This window comes from Somniosus microcephalus, chromosome 12 (assembly GCF_052327205.1).
Source record: "Somniosus microcephalus isolate GS21.2 chromosome 12, FLI_Smic_1.0, whole genome shotgun sequence".
Classification (NCBI taxonomy): Eukaryota; Metazoa; Chordata; class Chondrichthyes; order Squaliformes; family Somniosidae; genus Somniosus; species Somniosus microcephalus.
The window spans coordinates 55538229-55556949 of NC_140998.1; the positions used below are offsets into that span (position 1 = coordinate 55538229).

The 18721-nt window shown below is 44.9% G+C and overlaps 1 protein-coding gene across 2 annotated transcripts in view; it reads left to right on the plus strand.

Annotated features, from left to right (window-relative positions):
• fancm (FA complementation group M) overlaps positions 1-18721 on the plus strand; it is a 133019-nt gene that overhangs the window by 48682 nt on the left and 65616 nt on the right. For both annotated transcript variants that reach the window (XM_086002919.1, XM_086002920.1), the window contains exon 5: positions 15900-16031. In XM_086002919.1, coding sequence (XP_085859045.1) covers positions 15900-16031 — 132 coding nt within the window. The remainder of the gene's footprint in view (positions 1-15899; positions 16032-18721) is intronic.

Here is an 18721-nt window from a genome sequence, read left to right on the forward strand (position 1 = left end):
GGTGAAGTAATGGCATTTGTGGTGGGGGGTCAAAGACCATGGCGTCGGTCAAATTCGGCATGGTGGGGGAAGGTTTGGCACAGGCAGTTGAATGGACTGTCTCTGTGTTCCGTACAGAGTCCTCCTTTCACTTGGTGGTGAGGGTGGAGGGGGCATAGGAAAGGGGTTTAAGAAAAAGGTTAGTGGTGGGGCAAAGAAGCTGGGAGTTATCTTTGCATTCCAGGATGATCCTGGAGTAGTGAAGTTTTGGCAGAGAACGGGGGCCAATCGCAAGAATGAATATTTTCTTTTTAAAAGTGCCAGTGGAGTAGGGGAAAGATGCTGAGATGGGACCGGGCAATGAGTCACACCATTGCTGTAGTAATTTAGGGGAGGTGGTGGGAAAATATGCTTTATGTAGCTGGGTGGAGTCAATTCCTATGAAGGAGAAGGAGGTGGATCTTGTCACAAGGGAGCGAACATTCTGAAGGGGTGACATAGAATGGGCTGGTTGTTAGACATCTGCTCAGTGGGGGTTGGTGGTGGGTGGGTGGGGGGGGGCCTTGAAACACACTTTTTCAGTTAAAAGTTCTACAATAAGTGTGATCTTGGTCCATGTTCAGGCATCCATTTTCTTTTGGATTGGAAGATTATTTTAAACTACTCCAGATCCATGTTTTCCATCCACCCCCTATCTGGATGCCAGCTGTTTCATATGTAGGTCAGTACAATGGATTAAAACTAGCCTGTGATGAAAGATTGAAAGATTTGTCTCCAGCTTTGTGGCAAACATATCCCTGGCCTTGAAAGTGTGTAGCAAATTATCAATGGGAATGCCCATTACCTTTAAGTAATTACAGGTAGACTACCCTTTATCCGGACTTCCGAAAACCGAAACCCTCTAAAAACCAAAGGTTTTTTCGTTCAGCGTAAGTCGTGCGTACGAACGAAAAAACCTTCGGTTTTTAGAGGGTTCCGGTTTCGGAAGTTCGGATAAAGGGTAAGTCGTGCGCACGACCCCCCGCAGACCCCGCCGGCCCCGACAACCGCCGACCCCCCCCCCCACCCCCGCTTCAGAAAGAGCATGAAAATAACACAGGAGCCACAATATCCTAACGTCTCAGTGGACTTACCGATTCATATTTAGAGAAAGAAAGCCAGTGTTGTGACCTTAAGGCTGATGAGCAATTGAACTCGCCCAATGGACCCCCGCCGACCCCGACTGACTTACGCTGAGCGTCAGCGTAAGTCGTGCGCACGACCCCCCGCGGAGCCCCGCCGACCCACCTTCCGAAATCCGAAATTCTCCTTTATCTGAAACTCGGCTGGTCCCGAGGTTTTCGGATAAAGGATAGTCTACCTGTAGTACTTTATTTCTGATTTCAAGTAGTAGGGAAATCAATTTCCATCTGTTCTAGTTTATTCATACTGTAGAAAGTGAAGTGAACAAATAGCTCCCAAGCTTACTACGGTTTGGAGGGCTAATTTACACTGCTCTTCCAAAATCCAGTCTCCCTTCCTGGGATTAGATGTTTTGAAAATTGTTGATCGTGCGTGTTTGTGAACTCTGCAATTAAGGAAGTATCTGTAAAAATATATATAATGAAAAGTACATTGTTTGCAATGATCTATTAATTTTGTTCACAGTGAATGCTGCTAATATTTCTTCGCTTCCACCTGCACTGGTAAACTATCTGCTTCTTGTCCAGGTACATTCAGTATTTTAGGGCATTCACTTCTAGGTTTACATGGAGTTAAGTGAGTAAACCCCAGTCCCAATGACAGTTCTATGCCTCCAGGTACATTCAGTGATCCAGGCAATCATCTCAGTATGATAGCAAAATACTGCAGATAACAACAGAAAATGCTGGAAAAACTCAGCAGGCCAGGCAACATCCGTGGAGAGAAAATAGTCAACGTTTCGGGTGAACCCTTTGTCAAGACTAAAGAAGCACAGGAAATGAAATAGATTAAGAGTCCAGGCTGGGAGAGAACAAAAGAGAAGTGAAGAGACATTAAGAGGTGTTCAAAACGAGATGAGATGGTGATCGGACTAGTGGAGACAAAAGACGGCTCTAGATTAGGTGTGAAATGCGCTGGCAGAATGGGAGACAGCTGCCATGTGGGGGAGAGGAAAAAAAAGAAAGGCGGGGGGGGGGGGGGGGTGCCAAAACAAAGGTGTGGATAAAAAATATAAGCAAAAATGTAATAGGGGCCGAGGTTATGATCTGAAATTGTTGAACTCGATATTGAGTCCGGAAGGCTGTAAAGTGCCTAATCGGAAGATGAGGTGCTGTTCCTCGAGTTTACGGTGAGCTTCTGTGGAACAATACACGAGGTACTCTGTATTACTGTGGGTCTGCGTGACATGGGTATTGGATCACAGAGTTTGATGTAGTCATGTGTAGAGATTAGGCCAATTAGTAGCTTATCTCTAGTCTTTCAAATAATCAGGATCGACTGCAAACCAATATGGTGGGTACATTGTGTTTAATCAGAGTTTAAGACAGAATATAACATGCTAGTTTTACAGCAAAAACATACGACCGTGACAAGCAGCTGGTACAGGTCCCAATCGGACAGACGGCTGGCGTGCGTGAACCTCTCTCTCTCTCTCTCTCTCTCGCTCGTCTGGAACCTCGGAGTTGGTGAGCATGGGGTTACTCTCAAAAGAGCGTTCGACCAGTCCAACTTCTGCTTGGATCTTCCCTCCACTGTCTGCATGGGCAAGACCTCAGAGTGTTACTTTTATTCTCTTTTTAAGGGTGGGCCTGAGGCCAAATTATTGACGAGACCATTTAACCTATAGAGGTTCCCCCAAAACCTCTTTACGTAATGGAGCATCAAGTTCTTTGTCTCGATTCTTGGATGAAAGCCCTCTCCTACAGGAGGGGTCTTCACAATCATCACACATGCTTTACTGTTTATACGTTTTGAAGGCCTACCCATCGGAATTTCTCTTATCTCCCTTGTCCCTATCCTCCCTGGCACAGCAAGTACAAGGCCCGACCTCGTCCTCTCCATCAAGGGGCCCACGTTGGCGTTGTCTTGCTTATTCTGCCATTATCCAAACTATCTCCCTTTTAATCTAACAGACTGTTCCATCCTGAGATGGATACCTTAACTCCCCTAAATTCTTTTTATTCTATGTCTTTCAACTAACTAACTTTTATTTATCTTCGCAAGCAGTTCTATTAAGCTATCTGATTCCTACCGTAGTATTATAACATGGTTATTAGTAATGATAGAAGAAATATTGGCGTTGGGCCTAAAACCACCTTCCTAGCACATAAACAGCAGACAGCTAGCCTGGAAACAAGATTATTTATGACCGTCACACTACAGAATGTTATAACATCTGCAGAGAACCAAAACACAAGCAGATTCTAAGCATCTATCCAGTTATTCTAATACTAGTCTGAAGAGACTTTTTGTCTCCAGCTCTAATACCATCATGTAAGCACAGAATTATTCGCGTCACAGTTTTATCCGCATAACACCCCTGATTTCTAACGCATGACTCCAATTTCCCATCGTGAGTGTAATCTTGACCCTTGCCTCATTTCTTTCTCCCTCCAACCCCACCCACCCCCCCCCCCCCCCAAAAGAAAAAAAGACAGCCACTAGTTTGTCATTAGGCAAATGACAATTATGGGTTTGAGACCAGCTAAATGGCCAACAGTTACCAGGCTCTCTTCCCAAGTGGTATGGTAAACAGTCCACTATAAACTCCAAGTGCATTGTCGCCATATTCCTGACTATGGTATGGATTACCATATCCTAACCTTGGGTTCAATTGTAGCTCAGAAGATGGAATGTCTCCCCAATAAGAGCCTCAATCCAGATGCCCAAAGTATTAACTTCGTACATCAGTAACTAGTGGTGTTCCGCAGGGGTCAGTGCTGGGACCCCAACTCCTTACAATCTATATTAACGATTTGGAGGAAGGGACCGAGTGCAACATATCCAAGTTTGCCGACGATACAAAGATGGGAGGGAAAGCAGTGAGTGAGGAGGACATAAAAAACCTGCAGGGGGACATAGACAGGCTAAGTGAGTGGGCAGAGATTTGGCAGATGCAATATAATGTTGGAAAGTGTGAGGTTATGCACTTTGGCAGAAAAAATCAAAGAGCAAGTTATTATCTAAATGGAGAGAAACTGCAAAGTGCTACAGTACAAAGGGATCTGGGGTCCTGGTGCATGAAACACAAAAAGTTAGTATGCAGGTGATCAGGAAGGCCAATGGAATCTTGGCTTTTATTGCAAGGGGGGTGGAGTATAAAAACAGGGAAGTCTTGCTGCAATTATACAGGGTATTGGTGAGGCCACACCTGGAATACTGCGTGTAGTTTTGGTTTCCATATTTACGAAAAGATATACTTGCTCTCGAGGCGGTTCAGAGAAGGTTCACTTGGTTGATTCCAGAGATGAGGGGGTTGACGTATGAGGAAAGGTTGAGTAGGTTGGGACTCTACTCATTGGAGTTCAGAAGAATGAGGCGATCTTATCGAAACATATAAGATTGTGAGGGGGCTTGATCGGGTGGATGGGGGGAGGATGTTTCCACTGATGGGTGAGATTAGAACTAGGGGGCATAATCTTAGAATAAGGGGCTGCCCTTTCAAAACTGAGATGAGGAGAAACTTCTTCACTCAGAGGGTAGTAAATCTATGGAATTTGCTACCCCAGAGAGCTGTGGAAGCTGCAACATTAAATAAATTAAAAATGGAGATAGACATTTTCCTAGCAGATAAGGGAATTAGGGGTTACGGGGGGAGGGCAGGGAAATGGACGCGAGTCTAGATTCAGATCAGCCATGATTCTATTGAATGGCGGAGCAGGCCCGAGGGGCCGTATGGCCTACTCCTGCTCCTATTTCTTATGTTCTTATAAAACTATCCTCAATACATTGTTGATGGGCCATATATGTAGGTAAATAAAAACAGTAAAAACTGGAGATGCTCACCAGATAGATCAGCGCCTGGAAGAAAAAGATGTTCAAGTTACACCTGAAATGTTAGCCGCCGTCTTCTTATTCGTTTCATCCGAAAGATGGCACCTCCAACAGCGTAGCACTCCCTCAGTACTGCACTGAAGTGCCAGCCTGGATTATGTGCCCAAGTCTCATGAGTGGCACTTGAACCCACTACCTTCTGACACAACGCCAATATAATTTTCCTTCCTTAATGATGTTGGTATATTATAGATATAAGATAGTCACTAATCAATCCAATAGTGAATTCAGGAGAAACTTTTTTATTCAGAGTGGCAAGAATGTGGAACGTGGTACCGCAAGGAGTAGTCGAGGCGAATAGCATAGATGCATTTAAGGGGAAGCTAGATAATCACATGAGGAAGAAAGGAAAAGAAGGATTTTTAATATGATCAACTGAGGAAAAATTGGTAGGTTGCTGGTCAAAAATTCTAAATACTAGTACAAAGAGCAGCTGCTAATGAATCAGTTTTTAAAAAAAAAACAGAAGCAAGTAAATTGTTGGATGATACAGAAAGGTCACCTCAATCAGGTGGTGAAGACAAGGTGTCTGAAGCCGTTGAGTGCAAAGTAGAAAGTGAATGGAACAGCTACCGGGCAAATGCAGAATAAAACACAATCAGGCCCCCTGTACCTCACTCAAGTGACAATTCTTTTCTTGTGAGCCTGAATGGTGAGTGTTGGGCAGGTTATTTGATCATGGGTAACATAGGTAACATAGTAACTGAGCCAGATCTTTTCCTCATCCTAAACGTGACCGTTTCCAGCAGACAATCACTCGATAACCATCTGTAGTGGAAATCCTGGCCTCAGTTCCACCCCTCATCCCCAACCCAGGATAGCGAGGGCCATCCTGGTTGAGATCAGCTACCTCAGCATGGACTGAAAATGAAACCTTGGACCAGCTTGTCAGTATGTCTTTACCCACTAGGTTGTCGGTGAAATATTAAGTCGTGTTTTCGTGCTGCTCTAGGATTCTCTTGTTTTGTGAAATATAATTCCAATTTGTTTAAGCATAATTTTTGGATTATTGGAACCATCTGGAATAATCCAATTTGGTAACTACTCTCAAGAAAGCAATTCAAGCTACTGCATGTAACACCAAGTCACCTTTTACAGTAGTTACCATAACGGTGGCTTACAAAGTAGAACTTGTTTTATCTTTGTGCTTTCAGCTTGTGTAGCAGGCTGTTGTACACCCAACTATCTTGGTGCCATTGATTTGCTGTACAGTACAGTCTGAGTATTGATTTTTTAGCATTGAATGGTATGGAGGAAAGAATACAGGAATCTGGCAGAATGAATACAAGTCATTTTGAACAAAGTTATTGTGACAAAATAATAGAATATTCATGAGACAATAAGATTACTTTTATAAATTTGAGGCTTGGGGTGCAGTTAATTAAAATTGTTTCACCCTTGAGTTTTATTTCTATTCCTGGTTAAATCTAAATCAATAAATCTGGATTTTTTTCCCTCACTGTCCTAAGTGATTGTAGTTGAGAGTTTTAGACTGCAAGTCCAAAAAGCATAATAAGACTAAGATGTTGGGCAAAGTTAAGAGTATTGGAATAGTTGAAGCAGTGTTGTGTTTTTCTTGCAAAATAATTTGACATTCCCATTGATGTGTTTTTTCTTTTCTGGTTATCAAGGGGCCAACAGTACACCCATGATGGTAAATAAAGGCAGAAAACAAAAACAAATGGCTTTGGAGAATTCAGACTTGTATCTCCAGATTTTTCAAAATCAGACAATCTTTGTGACTGAAAGTAAGATTTTGTTTGTAGAATGTCCAAGTTTGTTGATGACTGGTGAGAAATGATGCTTTGCAAAGAGGAAGTGAGCAGATGAATGGCACGTGACATCAAGAAAATCTACTACATACATGGCAGCAAAGGAAGGGCTTTGCCATCTGGTATTAAAACATAGAGGAATCATTTGTGTGGGATCATTAAATTTGAGTCTTATCTAAAGATTTGCAATTTAGTGCTAGGGCTGCATTATCCTTTGGTGCTGTTCTGTTGAAGCTTAGTGCAAGAGGATCCTTGACACACAATCTCATTAAGGTATAGACTGAAGCTATATTGAATTCCGTTTAAAAAAAAAAAAAAAAAAAAAATTTAAATCTGGAAATAAAAACTGGCATCAGTAGAAGCTGTTGGATTGTTGTAAAAATCTAATGGGTTCACTAATGTCCTTTTTAAGGAAAGGAAACCAGCTGTCCTTACCCAGTCTGGCCCATGTGTGACTCCAGCTCCACACTGGTTGACTCTTAACTGCCTTCTGAAGTGGCTGAACAAACCACCCAGTTCAAGAAGGAGGCCTATCACCACCACCTTCTCGGAGTAACCAGGAATATGCAATAAATGCTGGCCTTACTGGCGATGCCCACATCCTGAGAGTGAATTTTCAAAAGCTGAATTTAAGGCAATTCAGTTGTGGGAAACATCAAATTGGGCTTGTAATATCAGTGATTTTAGAAGATGGTAACCGGCAGTTCAGTGCTGGGGTGAAAAAGAATATTGTGAAGATTTGTGCCTACCCCTTGATCGCTTAGCAAAAAAGGAGGCAACAGCAGGAACTGGAAATATGACTTAGTAATTTGTATTTTTTTTTTTGCAAAATGGTTATCAATATATTGTGGCAGAGCCACCAAGGGACTCTTATATGGATGTACACAATTGCCTTTAACAGAGTGAATCGGTACCTGTATTTGTGTGCTGTATATGTAAATAGTGTGGTCTCTGTAATATGTAGACCAAACGCGATGACTGTAGGAATTGCTCAACTCCTATCTGAAGTACTGAGGTCGAGCCAGCCTTGAGCAAACACCTGTTGATTAGTTCTCTTGCGTTTTAATTGTTACTTCCACCAGTTTGCATTAAACATCGTTTAATTATCAGACTGACTTGACCTCAGTACTTCAGATAGGAATTGAGCAATTCCTACAGTGGTGACCCCGAATCTTCGGACAGTTTTCGCGGAGGAAGCGCGACGCAGAGACACAATGGAAGCAAACGCAGTGGCTTTAAAGCTCCCTCAGTTTTGGGAACGACAGGCGGCCTCCTGGTTTGTACAAGCGGAGGCTCAGTTTGAGCTTCGGAACATCGTGGCGGATCAAACCCGTTACCTCTACGTGGTCTCCGCATTCGACAGCTCCACGGCTTCGAGGATCGTCGGCCTGCTGGAAAACCCCCCCGGCCGCAAGCAAGTACAATACCCTTAAGGCGCGGCTAATTCAGGTTTTCGGCCTCACGAAGGCAGAGCGCGCACGACGGTTACTCGCGCTGCCTGGGTTAGGCGACTCCAAGCCATCGGAGTTGATGAGCCAGATGCTCACACTCCTTGGCTCCGAACCACAATGTTTCCTCTTTCGGGAGCTGTTCCTGAGCCAATTGCCTGAGCAGGTGCAGGCAGCCCTCGCAAGGTTAGAAGCTGCAGATTGTGTGGTGCTTGCTGCCGAAGCTGATACAATTTACGCGGTCATGCAGCAATACTGCGCCGCCTCGAGGCATCCCTCCCTAAAGGGTCCCGCCCCGACGCCTCCACCATCAGGCTTGTGTTATGTGTTATTCAGGGTTTCCTCCGGGTGCTCCGGTTTCCTCCCACAGTCCAAAGATGTGCGGGTTAGGATGATTGGCTATGATAAATTGACCCTTAGTGTTAGGGGGATTAAATACGTGGGGTTACGGGGATAGGGTGGGATATGTGTTGGTGTAGGGGTTACGGGGATCGGGTGGGATATGTGTCGGTGCAGGCTCGATGGGCCGAAATGGCCTCTATCTGCACTGTGGGGTTTCTGTGTGATTACCACGCCCGTTTTGGCGCAAAGGCCAGATGCTGCCGTCCTCCCTGCGGTTTCACGCCCAAAGCAACAAACAGACACCAGCAACAACTGCGCGAAAGGAAGACCGAACCTTCAGTATGCCCCACGGCTGCGATGGCGATTGGCGATTCCGGGAAGCTACTCTATATCACCGATTCCATCTCGGGCCGGCGGTTTTTATGCAACACGGGGGTGCAGTGCAGCATCCTCCCCGCATCGGTCCTCGACATCCGGACTGGGAGGTGCGGTCTTCCCCTCCAAGCCGCCAACGGCGGTGCCATTCGTACATTTGGGAAACGGCGGGCACAGGTCTGTTTCGGCGGTCAACTTTTCCAATGTGAGTTTATCACCGCCAAAATCTCGCAAGCGATCCTCGGCGCTGATTTTTTTATGCGGCAACAGCTTGTTGGTAGATTTAAAAAATCGTCGACTGATCAACGCCGCCACGTACAACTCCATCCCGTGTTTTCGAGGTTCGGTCGCGTCGTACACTGTCTCCTGCGCCTTGCCAGCGCCCAACGAATTTGCCCGCCTCCTTGGGGAATTCCCAGAGCTCACCAGGCCCACCTTCTCTGTAACGACCGCTAAGCATGGTGTGGAGCACCACATTACAACGACCGGCTCCCCAGTTTACGCATGGGCTCGCCGACTGGAAGCCAGCAAACTCGCGGCCGCAAAGGCGGAGTTCGCAGCAATGGAGCGGTTGGGGATTATTCGCCGGTCGAATAGTCCCTGGTCCTCGCCTCTCCATATCGTCCCTAAACCCGGCGGCGGATGGCGGCCCTGTGGTGACTACCGACGCCTTAATGAAGTCACGACTCCCGATCGGTACCCCATACCGCACATTCAGGATTTCTCCGCACATTTGGCGGGAAACTCTATCTTTTCCAAGGTTGACCTCGTCCGTGGGTACCGTCAAGTGCCTGTACACCCCCAGGATTTCCAAAAGACGGCGGTCATTACCCCCTTCGGCCTCTTTGAGTTCCTCCGAATGCCATTCGGGTTCAAGAATGCGGCACAAGCGTTTCAGCGCCTAATGGATTCGGTGCTGCGGGATCTCAAGTTTTTATTTGTTTATCTCGATGATATATCTTGATCGCCAGCGCCACTAAAGAGGAACACATCAGTCATCTGCGCGTCCTCTTTCGCCGCCTCCATCAACATGGCCTGATAATCAACCTGGCCAAATGTCAGTTCGGGCTACAGCAGCTGGACTTCTTGGGCTACCGCATCACTTCGGAGGGGGCACTGCCACTTCGGTCAAAGGTGGAGGCCATTGCAGCATTTCCGCGGCCGCAGTCCGTCAAGGCCCTCCAGGAGTTCCTGGGTACCATCGTTTTATTCCCAGGGCCGCACAACTTATGCTACCACTCTACGAGGCCCTCAGAGGAAAGCCGGGAAAGGAACCCGTGGTTTGGATGCCTGAGATGGATTGCGCCTTCGGGGACACAAAGGCCACCCTCACAAATGCAACGATGTTGGCACACCCGCTGCCTGGAGCCACCATCGCTCTTACGACCGACGCGTTGGACTACGCCATAGGAGCCGTGCAAGAGCAGTGGGTCAACGGCACATGGCAACCACCAGCATTTTTTAGTCGCCAACTATGATGCAATGAGCACAAGTACAGCGCGTTTGACAGGGAGTTGTTGGCGCTGTTTCTGGCCATCTGCCATTTTCGTTTTCTGTTGGAAGGGCGCCACTTCACCGCGTTTGTGGACCACAAGCCGCTGACGTTTGCTATGGCCAAGACTGCCGAACCGTGGTCAGCTTGACAGCAGTGACAACTCGCCTTTATTTCAGAGTTCACTACCGACATCCAGCACGTGCCCGACAAGGACAACGTGGTAGCTGATTGCCTCTCGCGTGCGACCGTCCAAGCCGTCCAGCTGGGAATAGATTATTCACACATGGCAGCCGACCCGGAAACTCGGGCATTTCGTACCGACTCCTCTTGCCTCCAGCCAGCGGACGTGCATTTCCACTCGGCGGGCACCTCTTTGCTCTGTGACGTCTCCTTGGGGGATCCCCGCCCGATTGTTCCGTTTTCCTGGCATCGGAAAGTCTTTGACGCCATACACGGACTTTCACATCCTGGTGTGAAGGCGCCTCAAAAGTTACTGGCATCCAAATTCATCTGGAGAGGGATGCGCAAGGATGTCCGCGACTGGGCTAACACCTGCGTCGTTGGCCAAAGTGCAACGCCATGTCAAAGCCCCCTTGGCCACTTTCGAAGTACCGGAACGCCGTTTTGACCACGTCAACGTCGACCTCGTTGGGCCACTTCCGCCGTCGCACAGGTTCACACACCACCTGACCATGGTCGACCGGACCACAAGATGGCCAGAGGCTGTTCCTCTGACGTCTACTACCTCCGCGGACGTGGCCAGGGCTTTTATTTCCTCATGGGTTGCACGTTTCGGTGTCCCGACAGATATTTCATCCGACCGCGGTCCACAGTTATCGTCCGAACTTTGGAACGCTGTTGCTTTAGCTTTGGGCACCAAGCTCCATCGTACCATGGCCTACCATCCGCGGGCAAACTGGTTATGTGAGCGCTTTCATCGGTCGTTGAAGGCGTCGTTAAGAGCCAGCCTCCAGGGCGCCGCATGGGTAGATAGGCTGCCTTGGGTTATGCTTGGTTTGCGTACGGTGCTAAAAGAAGACCTGCAGTCATCTGCCGCGGAAATGGTGTACGGCCAGCCACTCCGGGTGCCAGGCGAGTTCCTGCCGTCATCGACGAAGCTGTGGTCCGCAGCTGACCAACTAGACGCCCACCGGGAAGCAGCCCAGTTTTTCAAGCCAATTCCGACGTCACATAATGGTTTTCCTGCCTCCCACATTCCAACGGAGTTAATGCAGGCCAAGTTCGTTTTTATCCGCCATGATGCCCATCGCAGTCCACTCCAGCCTCCTTATACGGGCCCTTTCCGAGTATTGCAGGCAGGTGCCAAGAGTTTTTTGGTCGACATCGGTGGCAAACCTAACCACATTTCAATTGACCGCCTCAAGCCCGCGCACCTGGACCTCGAACAACCAGTCGAAACTGCTCAGCCACCGTGTCGGGGTTGACCGCCCTGCTAGCTCATCAACTGCCCAGCAGTTTCCTCTCCGGGAATATAGGATTCTTTCGAACAGGCTTGTCCGACCTCCTCTTCGATTGACTTTTGTTGTTAAGGACAATTCTGGGGGGGGGGGGGGGGGGGGGGCGCATGTGGCAGAGCCACCAAGGGACTCTTTATATGAATGTACATAATTGCCTTTAACAGAGTGAATCGGTACCTGTATTTGTGTGCTGTATGTAAATAGCGCGGTCTCTGTAATATGTAGACCAAACGCGATGACGTCATCACGCAGGTCAGGTGACGTTCCCAACGGCGGGAAACGTGATGACGAGAGGCTGTTGATCTCCGTCCTCGTGGAGCCAGCCTTGAGCAAACACCTGTTGATTAGTTCTCTTGCGTTTTAATTGTTACTTCCACCAGTTTGCATTAAACATCGTTTAATTATCAGACTGACTCGACCTCAGTACTTCAGATAGGAATTGAGCAATTCCTACAATATACTATTTATTTGCTATGTTCCGCAACATTCCACTGCTGTGCTCGTAACAGCGGTTTAATAGGAGTATCCACTGTTACGTGACTGCCTGTTGCACTCCAGTTCCATGCTCTGGTCACCAGGTGGTGCTCCAGACACACATTTTCTAGACGCTTCTTGGCTTTCTCCTTCTCTGACACCATTTTAAAAACTTGCTCAATTGAGTTAGTATTTCAAATGTCTTGACATTTAAAAAAAAAATCTCCCTCTCCCTCTCCCTCTCTCTCTTCCCCTTCCCCTCTTTTTCTCACGTCCGCACCCCCCCCCCCCCCACCCCCCTCAAAAACAGTTGTGCTGCAAGAGTACTGAAAATCTTGCTCTGTCACTGCCTCCCCTGCTAGTGACTGTTATATCCTTGCCACTGTTGCTTTTGCCTATACTGGCCCCAATTACTTCTCTTGAATTTAAAGTTTACCCTGCTTCCTCATCAATTGTTTGGTAGGGTACCACCCTGGTCTCCCCTCCCAGACCCAACCCACTCTTTAAACTTGTGCTGCTTCTCCCTGGCCAGCCTGCTCTGCGGCCGCACTCCTCCCTGCTCTCATCAGCGTTGATGCTGCTGGCTTGCCATTCCATTTCCAGCCAACTTTCATTCCTCCTTTGCATGTTCTGATTCCATGCTGTGCCTGCTCTCCTGTATAAAACCATTTTTTTCAAATTTAAAATGCAAATTTCTAATTGCGCGTCATGTTCTCTTGCCCTTTAGCAGGAACAGTCTTTAATTTTTAATCTTCATTCTAAGCACCAAGGAAATTATATAGGAAATCCTTTTTAGCTCTGCTGACTAAAACCAAAGGTTATTGCCATGTGTACTACATTGTTACATATAAAAATGCTTCAATTATGTTTATACTCTCCACTTCAATAAAGCTGCTTTCTAGGCTTCTGATTGGAATTTTTATTCTGTTTAACAGTTAAAAATATTTACAGCAGTTCCCTAATTTAAAAATATATTTACAGGGAGCACTCCTCTCTCGGCTCTGGTCCAATTGTCATCTACCCTGTCACACCCTGTTTGATTATAGAATCCACTGGGTTTTGACTCCCCGTGTGCAATGGGAAATTGGCTTGTAGTAAATAAATACCAGAAACCGGTTACTTGTAAGCCTTGGACACCAGGGGGAAAATATTTTGAAGGTGGGGAAAAAAGACTAATCGGCTCCTTTTGTAGTAAGTACTTAACTGATAGGAATAAAAACAGAAAATGCTGGAGATACTCAGCAGGTCAGGCAGCATCTGTGAAGAGAGAAACAGAGTTAATGTTTCAGGTCGATGATCCTTCGTCAGAACTGGAAAAAAGTAGGAAATGGAACAGATTTTTGAACAAGTATAGTGGCTGGGAAATGGGGGAGGGGATGAAAGAACAAAAGGGAAGGTCTGTGATGGGATAGAAGGCAGGAGAAGTTAAGAGACATTAAGAGATATTCAAGGCAAAAGGAGATGGTAATGGGACAGGTAACAAAACAAAGGATGGCTCTAGATGAAGTGTAAATTGCGCTGGCAGAATGAAAGACAGTTGCCATGTGGGAGAGAAGAACAGAAGGCACAAACAAAGTGTGGATAAAAAATATATATGATGGGGGGCCGAGGTTATGATCTGAAATTTTTGAACTCGATGTTGAGTCCAGAAGGCTGTAAAGTGCCTAATCGAAAGATGAGGTGCTGTTCCTCGAGCTTACGCTGAGCTTCTGTGGAACAATGCAAGAGGCCAAGGACGGTGAGGTCTGAGTGGGAATGGAGCGGTGAATTAAAGTGACAGGTGACCGTAAGCTCGGGGTCCCCCTTACGGACTGAACGGAGGTGTTCCACAAAGCGGAATTAACTGATTGGTATGCAGTCTCAAATCCTAAACATCCCATCTCAAATTATAAACATCCCATGAAAAAAGCCATGGGGATTTTGGAACAGTAAAATGTAACCAAACGTGCCATACAGTTTACAATGTGTGCTACTGTTTGTCACATTGTTGATTTTTTTCATATGTCTTTATGTAATGTTGCAAGTAAGCCAGTTGAGGCTCTGTAGTGAGTTCTAACTTGTTCTGACTTCTGATAACTATTTAAATTTGGGCTCTTGTACTGATTTAAATTCCAGTTGTGTAAAATTGTGAATGTCTGGGTAATGCTTATTTTGATTGATCCAAGTAGTCAAGAGTGGTTTGAAATGACAACTGAGGTTTAAATTTTCAGTAATCTAGCAGTTAATCTATTCAACATGACATTGAGTTTTTGTGTCTTCCTTTCCTGGAGTTAGCCACGTTTCTGCTATTTCCACCACATTATCATTCTGACTGTCCCAATAGCTTCCAGCTCTGACACCGTATTTCTAATGCTTCTAGCGTTTGGGTATAAAATCTTTATTGTAAATTTGCCTTCTCATTGTTTGTCTTTCATAGTCTGCAGTTTATGTATGTATGTATGTCTCGTTTGAATTTCTGTGTCATACCCATGTGTTGACTACCTTGTGCCTTATGATCAGTGTCATCTGGGATTTGGTTTCCTCCCAGCCGTCTAGTTTTAAATGTTTTTCGATTGCAGCTTTGGTCCTTAAGTCTTGTTCCTACTTGGTTTAGGTGCAGCCCACCTCTCCCATACAGTCCCATACCAGTCCCTTTTCTTTTGAAAGTGTTCCCAATAATTTATGATCGTAGCAATGTTGTTTTTACACCAGATTGCCAGCCATTCATTTACAGCTTCAATTTTCTTGGTGTATACCCCTTTCCTAAACAGCAGAAGTATACCAGGGAACAATATTTTGTATTCCCTATCTTTGAATTTCGGGGCAGGTCTTGTATGACTTTTAAGGCCCCTAAATTATTTCTCTCAACTTGATTGATCCCCAACCTCTGAGTTATTGCTTCAAACAATCTTATGAATTAAATACTGAATTTGTAGATGCAATTGTAACTGACACTATACTTTAAGGAACTTGAGATAATTAATTTAATTCTGAAGAATAAGGAAGACTGGATAAATTGGAAAGTAATGGAGCATTTCTGGCAAATGTCGATAAATCAACTGTTTAAGCTACATCAAAAAACTAAGCAGTGAATACAACAGCAAATGAGGAAAGTGGACACAGCTTAGCATTTATATGCCTGTGACTAACTTTCATTTGACAAGTTGTATTGACCGGGGTTTTGACAGGCCTATGTGAGGAGCATGGCAGTCGGTAGTTATACATTGTAGGAGAAGGCCAACTTGTTTGCTGAGTCACTTGAGAAGGTTGGTTTCAAGCTCTCCAATTGCAGGTTGTTGCAATTCAAGAAACTGCTCAGCATTGTATTTTCTACTGTGTGCTGACAGTGGTAGTGTGGATGTTACTACCTTAGTGACTGGAATGAGCACCAACTTCTTCGGGTGGGGGGGGGCAGTCGGAATGGGTGTGGGGAGTTGTATTTATCAACTGGCAATGGATAATACCGTGGCCAATTGAACTAAATACTTTTTTAAAAATGTGCCATTTAACTAAATTTCATTATTCTCTGCTTTAATTTTAGGTCTTGGAAGCATTTACAAGACGTCTACTCAAGGCTGGAGCCCTACTTCATAAAGATATAGCAAATTTGACCAAATATCAAATTGTTCTTTCACGGGAACAATTTAGAAGGAATCCTCCAACAAACGTTGTGGTAAATAGTTACGCTCATCACTTTAACATGTTTAGTGGGATATTAACACATCCTTTGGTTGCCATTTTGTAATTGTACAGAAGCTCTGACTTTGTTACTTAGTTTCAGTTGTCCTGCTTTTGTGAAGTGATAACTTTTATACTTTTTCTAAAATTGTTTTTTTTTCCAATCACAGAAATATTAACCAAACAAAGAATTCAGTACTTCTTTGGATTAAAATCATAGCTTTGGCTAGCTATTTCCCTACACTAATACAAAAGACAAAATACTGCGGATGCTGGAAATCTGAAATATAAACAGTAAATGCTGGAAATACTCAGCAGGTCAGGCATTTTTTGTTTACATTTCATATTTCCCCATACAGTTTGTTTGGCAGTCTTTTTGCCTGTTTATTTAAATTTAAGTAGACTGCATAGAGCACTGTGGAATGATGGGCACAGTTTATGGAAAGGACAGGGACAAAGATGAAATTGGGTGGGTTCTCCATCACTTTATCAGGAGGTGGTACTGATAATTGTGCCAATGTACAATTTTTTGGACCATTGCCTGATCCTGACCGAAGAATGAATGTTTTGAAGTAGAATCTGAGACCTGACAGAAAAAGGAGAAAAATGGAGGTATAGGTTAATCCTACATATAAGTTTGACCAAATGCGCTTTGGGAGGCATTAATTTTATATGAAATGCTGTTCTATAACTTAATAGTAAAAAAAAAAAGGTTGTTTAACAATATTTCTAGGAATTTATCAGGCCAAAGAATTGATCAGTATAATTCATCCTAAATTTGGGTTTAAGTTTATATCCGCCCATGGCGGAGAGGAGGACTTATTTTTTTGAATGGCGTATATTTTCCTACAATGGTATTCATTCTTTTCTCTTTGATATCCGGCATCCTGTTTTTAAAAAAAAGAAATAATATCTTTGTCATAGTTGATGCCCAGCTCAAAATGTTTTTACCACGTCTCTAAGCTTCAGTGACCGAAACCGTGATGAATGTGCCCATCTAATGTTGGATAATTCCTTTATCCTTTTAACCAATTTGAAAATCTAGAGACAGTAATATGTCTGATAATTCACTTCACTTATTATTGACAAAACATTAATCTTAAACACCCAGAGCAGCATACATCAGCCTTGTGTCTAGCACTCACGTGTAGATTTAATGAGGAACCGTGAAAATGGCTTCTCCAAGCCTGTTCATGCCACTGGGTCTTGAAGGTAGCAAAAGGCCTTTCTAACTAAGTAAAAACATTGCATCTCTTGTACCATTTTTCTTTATGGTCTGCTTCCTGCTGGATGCAACATTATCTGATGTTTTATGACCACCCAGTTGTTCAAACAGCGATGAGAGGCCCCATGCCTTTTCATACCATATTGTTACGTCCTATTATTCCCTGAGCCCTAGCTGATGCATGCTCTCTAACAACACATTGGCCCAGATTTTGTGGTCAGCAGCTAAAGAACAGTTCTCGCCGTTCATTACGCTTACAGCTGCCCACAGACTTTTCGTGGGCTTTTGCGTGGCAACTTGCGGTCATCAGGAGTCTGATACAGCGCCGTGTCCTTTACAGGGGATTTGGGACCTGTGTGAACAGGACAAGCAACAACGTGTCTCCTCAACCAATCAGAACATGCAGAGTCTAAACCAGGAAGTGTAAGTTAGCATATTTAATTCAATGTAAAATAATGCACAGAAAGCAAAATAAAGTGAAGGAAAGAAAGATGGGACTAAGAGAGAGATAAAAGAGGCAAAGAAAAATAAGAAATTGATTTAAATTTTTTGAAATCTCCAACAATAATTTAAAATTTGAAGGAATCAGACACCACACTTGTAAAAGTTAATTTTCAGTGCCAGAGAGGTTGTTTGGTAGTAATTAAGACTTATGCTATTTAAAAAAAAAAAAAAAATCACTTACACTTGATTGGACAAGCCCAAACTTTTTCTGGCGTGTTTAGTGGGTAACTATTTGGGTAAGTACTGCAAATTCATGCTCTTGGATATGTTTGAATGCTGAGTCTATCGGCGAGGTACTGCTGTAGCGCAGCTTGTGGAGCAAATAGGACAGCAATGTCTGGATTTCTGCGTTTTACTACGCATCAGGATTATTGATAGCCTCACCATTATTATTACCGCATAATCTGGGCAATTGCCTTTTATATTACAGCAATCTCCTTCTTTAGCACTACCCCCTGCTGTGATGAAAAGCCTGTGTTTCAATCCTAACAACCCTTAAGCTCAATATTATCCACCTAGCTTATGTGCCCATCTTTACAGTACAATGTCCTCTGTCCTGGGTCCTGAAATTCATCCTTCTCCAATGTTATCAGCAACATTGAGTGAAAACGACAGGCTTTTTAAGAACACTGTTCAAACCAATTCTGTGTACATTACAAGTAGACTATCCTTTATCCGAACTTCCGAAAACCTCTAAAAACCGAAAGTTTTTTCGTTCAGCGTAAGTCGTGCGCACGACATGACCAGAGTGGCGCACGACTTACACTGAGCAGGGCAGAGGGTCACAGAGTTCCCTCCTGGGTAGGAGATTGCAGGTCGAGCCGGGCAGTGTGAAGGAGGTACCGGGAGAGTGAACCCGACAATACAGCGGCCCGTCCGATAGCTGCAGCGGCCCGTCCGATATTCTTTTCTCTCCCCCACCCCCCCCCCCCCGCCCATGCCGACCCCCGACCCCC